At 36.1% G+C, this 12469-nt stretch overlaps 1 protein-coding gene across 2 annotated transcripts in view; it reads right to left on the bottom strand.

Annotated features, from left to right (window-relative positions):
- Positions 1–6445, bottom strand: part of LOC111064566 (esterase E4) — a 53463-nt gene extending 47018 nt beyond the window's left edge. Inside the window, exon 1 of one of the 2 annotated variants that reach the window (XM_039425367.1) lies at positions 6163–6445. In XM_039425367.1, coding sequence (XP_039281301.1) covers positions 6163–6426 — 264 coding nt within the window. In that variant the 5' untranslated portion in view covers positions 6427–6445. Of the gene's footprint in view, positions 1–4647; positions 4952–6162 lie in introns of those variants that run through there. The other variant, XM_039425366.1, reaches the window with a different exon arrangement.
- Positions 6446–12469: the final 6024 nt, after the last annotated feature.

Genomic DNA, 12469 nt, shown 5'->3' with positions numbered 1-12469 from the left:
ATGGCGGCCATTTTAAATTTCTGATGGCGAATATCTCGAAAACCGTCCATTTTACAGAAAATTTAAAGAGACAAAAAAGTTAGCAAATTTTTTCACAATTCCAATGATACCTAATTTATTAAGATTGGTCGAAGAATAACAGAGAAATTAATTTTTTTCGTACTGCATGCATGACCACTTTTCACCATTTAAAGATCAATATTATTTTTTTTATAATTTCATGAAAACCGTTCTTATTACAGAAATATACAAGAATAACTTTCCTCCAAATTTATTTTACATTGAAAAATATTAATTTCACTCAAATCGGTTCACTGATACTAATGCAGCAATTGCTCAAAATGCCGTCCTTCAACTTGATTACACAGTCTGCACCTTTCAATCATGGACCGTCGAACTGCTATAAAAGCATTTTCATCATCTTGAATGGCACCTGCTGCAGCAACCACTCTTGCCACAAGGTCTTCTTCGTTTTCTACTGGCGTGCTGTAAACAAGGTCTTTCATATGGCCCCAGAAAAAAAAATCTAAAGGGTTGAGGTCAGGTGAACGTGCGGGCCACGGTACTGGTCCACCCCGCCCAATCCACCGCTGACGATAGGTCATGTTCAGAAAGTCCGTAACAACATTTCCGAAATGAGCAGGGGCACCATCATGTTGGAACCAAATATTATATATCTGTTTGCAAGAGGCAGATCTTCCAAAAGTTCTGGTAGTATGTCTCTTAAAAAAGTAATGTACGTGGGAGAATTCAGACGATTAGGAAGAATGTATGGTCCAATCACGCGATTACCTAAGATACCCGTCCAAACATTCAGCGAAAATCTATGCTGATAACCACGCACTTTGACCTCATGAGGATTGTCTAAGGCCCAGACGTGACTGTTGCGAGAGTTGAAGATTCCTTCTCTTGTAAAGCTGGACTCATCGGTAAATAACACATTTTCTAGAAAATTGGTTGGATAATGTCTTGCTGAAGAAACCAACGGGCACAGTTTACTCTTGGCTCATAGTCGCGTTCAACCAATGAGTGAACTTTTTGAAAGCGGAAGGGGTGAAGTCTTTCCTTGTTTAGTACACGCCACACAGAAGAAGCACTTGAATTGATTTGCTTTGCAACTGCTCTCGTACTCGTTCTAGGATTGAAATCGAATTTCTGCAATACTTCCTCTTCAAAAGCAACATTTCGAACTGCTCGAGGCCTACCAGCAATTACCCTGTTCCGTTCAAATGAACCAACTTCTCTCAGCCGATTGTGAGTTCTTGTGAACACCTTGTCGGAAGGGAGACGGCGATTTGGAAATGCAGCTGCATACATTCTTCTTGCTTCGGTCGCAATGCCAAGAGCTGCTCCATACATGAAGTGAATATCGGTGTACTCCAGCGAACTAAATTCCATTACAATAATTAAATATTTGTGTAGAAGCAACGTAAGAAAATATTGAAACTGGAAATTTAAGATAGAAATAAGACCTAGGAAACGTGAGACTAAGAAATAGGAAGCACTATATCTGGTTCTTTACTTTTAATGAAACAACAATACTTTTACAAGACAAACATTATCATCTGAAAACCATTGTAAAATCATCTGTTTGCCCATATGGAGCCATACCGAGTTTCAAAGCTTCATCTTAAATACATCTGGAATTAAAAAATTAATATTGATCTTTAAATGGTGAAAATGCATGCATGCAGTACTACATAGTACTGCAGTACTACATGCATGCAGTACGAGAAAAATTAATTTCTCTGTTATTCTTCGACCAATCTTAATAAATTAGGTATCATTGGAATTGTGAAAAAATTTGCTAACTTTTTTGTCTCTTGTAAATTTTCTGTAAAATGGACGGTTTTCGAGATATTCGCCATCAAAAATTTAAAATGGCCGCCATTTTGAAAAATTTTAACGAAAAATTTTTTTTTATTTTTTATAGTTGAGTCTTTATAGCATAAATATTCATGCCAAATTTCAGATCAATACAACATTTCGTTCTTGAGATAAAAATTTTTAAGTGAAAAAAACAAAATGGCAGCTATAAGGATAACCGCTGAGTTTTGGACACTTCAAATATGACATTTGTAGTCTCCTAGCATCCAGGTACAATACCCTAAAATTCTCGACACTACTTCTGAAACACCCTGTATAATTAGCCCCCCCTATTAAAATTTCTGGTCAGAAACCATCCCCAATATTAACACAACATATTCCCAAAGTTTCATGCCGTTCTGTCAAGTAGTTTTCGAGTCTATAGGGAACAAACAAAAAACAAACTAACACACAAATAGACATTAATTTTTAAATATATAGATTGATCAAAATATATAATAAAACATATACATGGATCTCGTCACGTCGGTCAGGTAAAAAGGAAAGTGGAAAGAGGAAGAGGAAGGAAGAGAGCGTTTTGGAAATGCTATAGAGATTTTCCCTTCATGTAAATTTATCCTTATTGAAATCCTGAAAAATAGGCGTTTTGAGTAGAGAAATAGAAAGACAAGGAACATCAACAGCGTCACGAAAAGCCTTTTCTAAATTAACTTTTCAAACTAGAATGACAGCATTTCCTTCTTTACATGATTAAAGTTCCAAGTAGGAGAAGTTCAACTTTTAGGAGTTCAGTATGCCGAAGTTATGTAGTACCGTAACAATTGATCCGCGTTCATATCAGCCTGCTTCTTTGTATTTTAAAAATTGAACAAAATATCTTTGTGGTAACAAGTGTCTGATTCTCAAAATAGAAGACTACCATACATACATTAACAAATGCATTCTTGCTGTATATCGTTGCGTCCGGATTATGAAGGTAAAGAGATTTTTGAATAGATTTCTAGAGATTTATATAAAGTTATACGGCAACTTATTAATACAGTATTTTTTTGGAACACTATAGAAAATACACCTTTTTCTGATGTTCTGATACATAATTCTTACTTATTCGAGTGGACTACAGTTATACTGAGTCCACGTTATAATGGCAGTGAAGAAAGATAGAAGAAAAACGTTGCCGAACCTCTGTCTTGTCAATGCCTTCTATAGACGGTAGCAGATACAGGTTTATTGATGTATTATTTGTATTATTAACTGTTCATTCTCAGAAATTTGTTTGTTGGTTATCCATCTTGTTTCCACTATTATTATTACTATTAAATTTCATAAAACTTTAAAGTGAAAAAGCACTCACATTCTTTGATGTGGCGACGTCCGTTTCTTGCTGGTATCGCACATTTTCAAGCCAAACAGGAACTGAAGTGTTTAAGGTTATAACTTTAAAGTTTTATAAAATTTAATAGTAATGTTCATTCTCATTGAAAATAATCAATTATCCTATTATATTAAGCGAGAAATTTCTGTATATATTTTTATATTTGGTTATTTATATTTATCTATGGTTATTCATGTCCAACGGATCAAAACGGCTTTAACGATTTTCACGAAATTTGGAACATAGTAGTTTAATGATATAAAAATTCGATTGTACTAGGTCTCATCCCTGGGAAAACTCGCTGAACGACATTGAAAGGATAATTCATCCTTGGGAAAACAGCTGAGACTTTCGTCGTCTGTGGATAATAAAAAAGTGCGCCTGTGGAAAATCAAAATATCTCATCCCCGAAATTCATAAGCTGACGTATAGCCAGCTGTAAAATATAAACACGATCATTTTAAAGAATTGTGTTCTGTTTACCAATAAATAAAAATAACGAGCGAAGCTCGATGCCCCGATATTATTATTTTTATTAAGCGATAAAATATTTTTTAATAAAATCTTAATGAATTAAGATGAAATGTTTTGTTGATTAATTATTAATTCTACATTGTTTAAAGACGATCTGGCAACAGAACAAAGCGAGAAAGAGATAGCACTATCCGCACTATCCGCTGTTGAATGAAAGACAAAGATAGCAATACCATAATTGCTAATCAAGCACTGCCATTATAACGTGGACCTCACTATAGTACATTATGACATCTTTGACGTTAATAATAATCAACTATTATCTATCATAATAGATGCAAAATCAGAATATTCAATTTTTTAAAATTTATGAATTCAGGGCTACTTTCTTGTATTTATAAAATAGAATTATAGTACCCTTTAAAATAATAAAACAAGAATTCTTGTTTATAAACTACTAGTAGTTCTGTGAACAGTAGACCTCACGCAGTATTCTCATCCACAAGTACCTGATTGAAACTAAAGACCTTATGGAAATACAGCAATAGACTGGCTTCTCCACACATCTGTGTAATCACTTGTCAGCTGATTTATGATGATTCTATAGTCTGATTTTTACTCTAATATTGGCGTATGAAGGAGGCTCCTTTTCCTTTTATATTATCCTTGAAATGCAAAATTTCCAAAAACCTTGTATATACGTCGACGCGCAATTGAAAAAGGAACATACCTGTCAAATTTCATGAAAATCTATCACCGCGTTTCGCTGTAAATGCGCAACATATAAACATATAAACATTTAAACATTAAGAGAAATGCCAAACCGTCGACTTGAATCTTAGACCTCACTTCGCTCGGTAAATAATTCCATTTTATAAACAGAATATTCAAGTTACAATAATTCGAGTGTAACATGTTTGAAGATAATTACGAAATAAAGGAAAGATAACATAGGGAGATAACGGATTTACCTTGAAACGACGGTGTCCGCTTGGCGGCAGCGCGTAAGGGATACTGTGGTATTTGTAGAGGGTGATGTTGGACCAGGCACTGTTGTCAGTGGTTCCGCAAAGACTGCCCAGATCTGGGATGTTGAGGATGGGACACTGGTCGGTGACGGCAGCATCTCCACTGACGGCAGAATCTCCACTGACGCCGCTGACGGAAGCATCTCCACTGACGTCGGCTGACGCTATGGAAGACGTCGTCGAGCTGATGACCAGCATCAGCAGCACCCTCCACCTGACGACCATCTCGCTCGGAGTTCGGGCCGCGACTGACGGCTGGCGGCACTCTAGATAGAGAAGAATCTTCTTCTCACCCCTCCCCTCCCCCCGACCACCAACAATCAATACCCCCACTCCACCCCAAACCAATGCTCAACACTGACCCATAAACCTCCTCTTTTTATACGCCTCCTCTCATCCTCCCGTGTTTTTTACCTCCTTCTCGAATTGATAAGAAACTTTGCTTGTCGTAGAAGTAGTTCAGTAATCGAATTGGAAAGAAATTCGCTATTTAGTACACCTGTACACCAATGATAAGAGTGTAATTTTGCTGTTTATCTCCTATATAACACAGAACTTTATTGCTAACTCGGAATAATTACATAACTATACTGAGGTCCACGTTATAATGGCAGTGTTTGATTAGCAATGGTATTGCTATCCTTGTCTATCATTCAACGAAGCGGATAGCACTATCTCTTTCTCGGTTTGCTCTGTTGCCAGATCGTCTTTTAACATTGTAGAATTAATCATCAATTAACAAAATATTCAATCTTAATTATAAAAATTAATTATGAAATTATCGAAAAATTAATATCCTATTATATTAAGCGAGCAATTTCTGTATTTATATATCTGGTTATTTATGTTTAACGGATCTCGAAAACGGCTCAAACAATTTTCACGAAATTTGGAACATAGTAGGTTTATGATATAAAGATTCGATTGCACTAGGTTTCATCCTTGGAAAACTCGCTGAACGACATTAAAAGGATAATTCATCCTTGGCTGAAACAGCTATGGATATTAAAAAGTGAGTGAGCGAGTGAGTATGTGAAAAATCAGAATATCGCATCCCCGAAATTCATAACATGACATAATATAGCCAGCTGTGAAATATGAACACGATCATTTTAGAGAATTGTGTTCTGTTTATCAATAAATAAAAATAACGAGCGAAGCTCGGTGCCCCGATATTTATTTCTTACTTGATAAAATATAATTATTTTAAACGAGAATGAACCGTTAATTAATTAATTACATAAATAAACCTGTATCAGCTACCGTCTATAGAAAGGCATGACAAGACAGAGGATCGGCAACGTTTTTCTCCTATCTTTCTCCACTGCCATTATAACGTGGACCTCAATTTACAGTTAATTTCAGGAAACTTGCATTGAATACTCTCAATTGATTAATATCATTGTAAAGCTTGTTTACATGATGCCGAAAGATAAAATAAGAAGATAACTGATTTACCTTGAAACGACGGTGTCCACTTGGAGGCAGCGCGTAAGGAATGCTGTGGTATTTGTAGAGGGTGATGTTGGACCAGGCACTGATGTCGGTGGTGCCGCAAAGACTACCCAGCTCTGGGATGTTAAGGATGGGACACTGGCTGCTGACGGCAACATCTCCACTGACACCGCTGACGGAAGCATCTCCACTGACGTCGGCTGACGCTATGGAAGACGTCGTCGAGCTGATGACCAGCATCAGCAGCACCCTCCACCTGACGACCATCTCGCTCGGAGTTCGGGCCGCGACTGACGGCTGGCGGCACTCTAGATAGAGAAGAATCTTCTTCTCACCCCTCCCCTCCCCCCGACCTCCAACAATCAATACCCCCACTCCACCCCAAACCAATGCTCAACACTGACCCATAAACCTCCTCTTTTTATACGCCTCCTCTCATCCTCCCGTGTTTTTTACCTCCTTCTCGAATTGATAAGAAACTTTGCTTGTCGTAGAAGTAGTTCAGTAATCGAATTGGAAAGAAATTCGCTATTTAGTACACCTGTACACCAATGATAAGAGTGTAATTTTGCTGTTTATCTCCTATATAACACAGAACTTTATTGCTAACTCGGAATAATTACATAACTATACTGAGGTCCACGTTATAATGGCAGTGTTTGATTAGCAATGGTATTGCTATCCTTGTCTATCATTCAACGAAGCGGATAGCACTATCTCTTTCTCGGTTTGCTCTGTTGCCAGATCGTCTTTTAACATTGTAGAATTAATCATCAATTAACAAAATATTCAATCTTAATTATAAAAATTAATTATGAAATTATCGAAAAATTAATATCCTATTATATTAAGCGAGCAATTTCTGTATTTATATATCTGGTTATTTATGTTTAACGGATCTCGAAAACGGCTCAAACAATTTTCACGAAATTTGGAACATAGTAGGTTATGATATAAAGATTCGATTGCACTAGGTTTCATCCTTGGAAAACTCGCTGAACGACATTAAAAGGATAATTCATCCTTGGCTGAAACAGCTATGGATATTAAAAAGTGAGTGAGCGAGTGAGTATGTGAAAAATCAGAATATCGCATCCCCGAAATTCATAAGATGACATATAGCCAGCTGTGAAATATGAACACGATCATTTTAGAGAATTGTGTTCTGTTTATCAATAAATAAAAATAACGAGCGAAGCTCGGTGCCCCGATATTTATTTCTTACTTGATAAAATATAATTATTTTAAACGAGAATGAACCGTTAATTAATTAATTACATAAATAAACCTGTATCAGCTACCGTCTATAGAAGGCATTGACAAGACAGAGGATCGGCAACGTTTTTCTCCTATCTTTCTCCACTGCCATTATAACGTGGACCTCAATTTACAGTTAATTCTCAGGAACTATTTGCATTGAATACTCTCAATTGATTAATATCATTGTAAAGCTTGTTTACATGATGCCGAATGATTAAAAATTCAACATTAATTAATACTGTTGCAATGATAAAAAAATCTACCACGGCAGAAGCATACAAGACCAGAATCATTTTCCTGTGTTGAGGATTGCCTATTCTTAGGTATTTCAAAGCGTTGCAATCAGTAAATTAGCTTCCTTTTGATGTGTTCTGATCAGTGAGTAGGCAGTAGCGAATGTTACCTTCTACAAAAGGCTGAAATATTCAAGAATGAATGAGAAATATCAAAGATTAATTAATACTGTTGCAATCAGAATGATAAAAAATGATCAAATTCTACCATGTGTTAATGCTGCAATACGCCGATGACATAGTCATTCTGGCTGATAGCATTTCAGACGTGCGAAATAAATTGAAATGTTTGGACCAATACAGTGCAGGAGTAGGTCTCAAGGTGAATGCTAACAAAACCAAAATACTGACTTTCCATAGAGGTCGATTAAGCAAATGCCATAAATCCAGTTTCAAGCTCGGGGAGGAGAAAATAGAAATGTGTAGCCAGTATAATTATTTAGGAGTTATATTTCAATCTTCAGGAAGATATACAGAGATGTTAAGACGATCAATAAGTAGGGCTAAAGCGGAATCAACAGTGGCGATTAATGTTTTGTCTAGAGTCAGATCAGAGAAATGGATAGAAAAGATGAAGTTGTTTGATACCGTTGTCATCCCATCCTGCCTATATGGTTCAGAGGTTTGGGGTTTGGGTTATGAAGAAGCAATAGAGAAAGCACAGTTATTCTTCTTGAAACGTCTACTGCTGCTGATCCGGTCGACGCCGAGTTGGAGTGTCAGATTGGAGACTGGTAGGCCGAAACTCAAGTTTCATGTCTTTAAAAGATGCCTGTCATGGTTGATCAAAGTTGTAAACATGGTAGAGTCTAGGTACCCTCATGTGTGTTATCGACTTCTATTAAAAACAAACTTCGAAAGTAATTGGATGTCTTATATGAAGAGGGAATTGGAAACTGTTCAGTTTCGGGATTTATGGACGGAATATGGATTTGATGCAGTGGATCTGCTTAACAACAGAAATAGAATACTGGAAGCGTATTCGGGGAGGATGATAGAGGAGGATAGATGTAGGTCTGACAATTCTCAGATGTCTCCTTTGTATGGAATGTTCAATCCTGATTCGGTACTGGGAGAACAGCTTACTTTCAGCTGCCAATTCGAATGATTAGATGCGTAACACAGTTGAGATTATCGGCAAAAAGTACATTCATTCAAGTTAATGGTAACAGGTATCAAGTTGAGCCACAGAGAATATGCCCCGCTTGTGAATCACACTTAGAAACAATTCTGCATTTTCTTCTTGTTTGTCCTCTTATGAAGACCTCAGGATTCAATACATTGCGCCTCATGTTCATAACATAGTTCAAAACGTTGATAAAATAATGGTTTTATTATCTAATTTTAATGTTGAGAAATTGAACATGTTTATCAATATACTACTAAGGCACTGGCTAGGAGGGATACTATGGTCTCTGAAATCGTAAGGGCTACATAACCAATAGCGATTCTTTTCGATGGAAATATTTTAAAATGGTTTTTGTTAATTGAGTAGGTTCTTTTTATTGAAAGTGAAGTCTGTAAACTAATTGAATTAGATAAGTTAACTAAAATTGTTAAGTTTTTTGAGTTAAGTGGATTTGTTGAATGTATTAATTTATTGGATTTGCTGATCTTGATGAATGTATTTAAGTTACTGAGTTGTTTGAATATGTTGAATCTATTTATATTATTGATTAGGATTTACCTTGAAACGACGGTGTCCGCTTGGCGGCAGCGCGTAAGGGATACTGTGGTATTTGTAGAGGGTGATGTTGGACCAGGCACTGATGTCGGTGGTTCCGCAAAGACTGCCCAGATCTGGGATGTTGAGGATGGGACACTGGTCGGTGACGGGAGCATCTCCACTGACGGCAGAATCTCCACTGACACCGCTGACGGAAGCATCTTCACTGACGTCGGCTGACGCCATGGAAGACGTCGTCGAGCTGATGACCAGCATCAGCAGCACCCTCCACCTGACGACCATCTCGCTCGGAGTTCGGGCCGCGACTGACGGCTGGCGGCACTCTAGATAGAGAAGAATCTTCTTCTCACCCCTCCCCTCCCCCGACCACCAACAATCAATACCCCCACTCCACCCCAAACCAATGCTCAACACTGACCCATAAACCTCCTCTTTTTATACACCTCCTCTCATCCTCCCGTGTTTTTTACCTCCTTCTCGAATTGATAAGAAACTTTGCTTGTCGTAGAAGTAGTTCAGTAATCGAATTGGAAAGAAATTCGCTATTTAGTACACCTGCACACTAATGATAAGAGTGTCATTTTGCTGTTTATCTCCTATAACACAGAACTTTATTGCTAACTCGGAATAATTACATAACTATACTGAGGTCCACGTTATAATGGCAGTGTTTGATTAGCAATGGTATTGCTATCCTTGTCTATCATTCAACAAAGCGGATAGCGCTATCTCTTTCTCGGTTTGCTATGTTGCCAGATCGTCTTTTAACATCAATCGTCTTTTCATCAATTGAAAAATATTCAATCTTAATTATAAAAATTCATTATGAAATTATCGAAAAATATCCTATTATATTAAGCGAGCAATTTCTGTATTTATATATCTGGTTATTTATGTTTAACGGATCTCGAAAACGGCTCAAACGATTTCACGAAATTTGGAACATAGTAGGTTTATGATATAAAGATTCGATTGCACTAGGTGTCATCCTTGGAAAAACTCGCTGAACGACATTAAAAGGATAATTCATCCTTGGCTGAAACTGCTGTGGATAGTAAAAAAGTGAGTGAGCGAGTGAGTATGTGAAAAATTAAAATATCGCATCCCCGAAATTCATAAGATGACATATAGCCAGCTGTGAAATATGAACACGATCATTTTAGAGAATTGTGTTATGTTTATCAATAAATAAAAATAACGAGCGAAGCTCGGTGCCCCGATATTAATTTCTTACTTGATAAAATATAATTGATTATTTTAAACGAGAATGGACCGTTAATTAATTACTTACATCAATAAACCTGTATCAGTTGATATTGTGGTAATTATCCATATTGAATGGAAAAGACTAAGAAATTGTCAAAAAACCACTGATTTATTGATAATTAGAAAGACCGGTTTCGCTTATTACACCATTGTCAATCTCTGATAATGGTGTAATAACCGAAACCGGTCTTTCTAATTATCAATAAATCAGTGGTTTTTTGACAATTTCTTAGTCTTTCCATTCAAAACCTGTATCAGCTACCGTCTATAGAAGGCATTGACAAGACAGAGGATCGGCAACGTTTTTCTCCTATCTTTCTCCACTGCCATTATAACGTGGACCTCAATTTACAGTTACTGCTCAGGAACTATTTGCATTGAATACTCTCAATTGATAAATCATTGTATAACTTGTTTACATGATGCCAAATGATTAAAAATTCAACATTAATTAATAATGTTGCAATGATAAAAAAATTGCTACCATGGCAGAAACATACAAGACCAGAATCATTTTCCTGTGTTGAAGGTTGCCTATTCTTAGGTGTTTCAAGGCGTTGCCAACAGTAAATTAGCTTCCTTTTGATGTGTTCTGAGCAGTGAGTAGGCAGTAGCGAATGTTACCTTCTACAAAAGGATGAAATATTCAAGATTAAATGTGAAATATCCAAGATTAATTAATACTGTTGCAATCAGAATGATAAAAAATGATCAAATTCTACCATTGCAGCAGAAACATGAAAGACCAGACAGAATCCTGTGTTGAGGGTTGCCTATTCTCAGGTGTTGCCAACAATAAGTTAGCTGCCTTTTGATGTGTTTTGATCAGTGAGTAATTAGATTAGATTAGATTTCTTTATTTATGTATGTTACAATATTTACTGGCTTATATATTAATTTACATTAAATGACGATAATGATAGTTATTCAACGAATTTCACAAAGTATAAAATGATTAGTCAATGAGAATAAATATAGAATGCAATAGGATAACGATAATATAATAATGTGATGTAACTTCATTAATCGGCGGTGTTTCAACAAATAATTGTAGATTCTCTTAGGAGGATTTATAAAATATCTTTCCCATTAACACCCGACCGGGTTTTGATGAATTAGAGCTGTTGGGAATTATAACTCGAAGTAATGTTCAAATAAGAAACTCTACCTAATAAGTTAAAAAGTAGTTGATTTGAATCTTAGAATATTATGGGATGAATGAATGAATGGAATATAGAATAATGGTGATACAATATTGCATTAATAATTGAAATTAGATAAATGAAACAAATGTTATAGGGTGGGATTTAATTAAAATTTCAGAAATTGATTGAGTAATATAGACTAAGTGAGTAGAGAAGTTAAAAAGTATGGTGAATTACTGAAGTATGTTACAGTTACAATAGCTGGTGTTGACTCTCCAAAAAATGAGATTTATTTTTTATAGAATTAGTTGATTACTCTTTATTTTTTGCAGTCACGACCATTATTAGGGTCGATTTCTTCAAAGTTGGTTTTTCATCTTCTGTCTTCAACTCATCTTCAAATGCTTATAAGTCAAGAATAGAAGTGAATTTCACCAATGTAATGACATATTATTGTTCCTTTCATCAAGTACTATCCTGAGAGTTTTCAATTTAAATTTTTCTTTAAATTTCTGTCTATTTGCAAGAATCCATGATGGATTTCATGAAAAATGCGAAACTCCCAGATTTGGTTTATATTCGGGCTATGGATAGAGGTTGACCTAACAAGTGTCGTGCTATAATATGAGACGTTTCGCTACAATACAGGGTGAGTTATT

Source organism: Nilaparvata lugens, chromosome 3, assembly GCF_014356525.2.
Source record: "Nilaparvata lugens isolate BPH chromosome 3, ASM1435652v1, whole genome shotgun sequence".
In the NCBI taxonomy this organism is placed as follows: domain Eukaryota; kingdom Metazoa; phylum Arthropoda; class Insecta; order Hemiptera; family Delphacidae; genus Nilaparvata; species Nilaparvata lugens.
The sequence above is the reverse complement of the archived record's forward strand: the minus strand, read 5'-3'. Positions and strand labels throughout refer to the sequence as shown.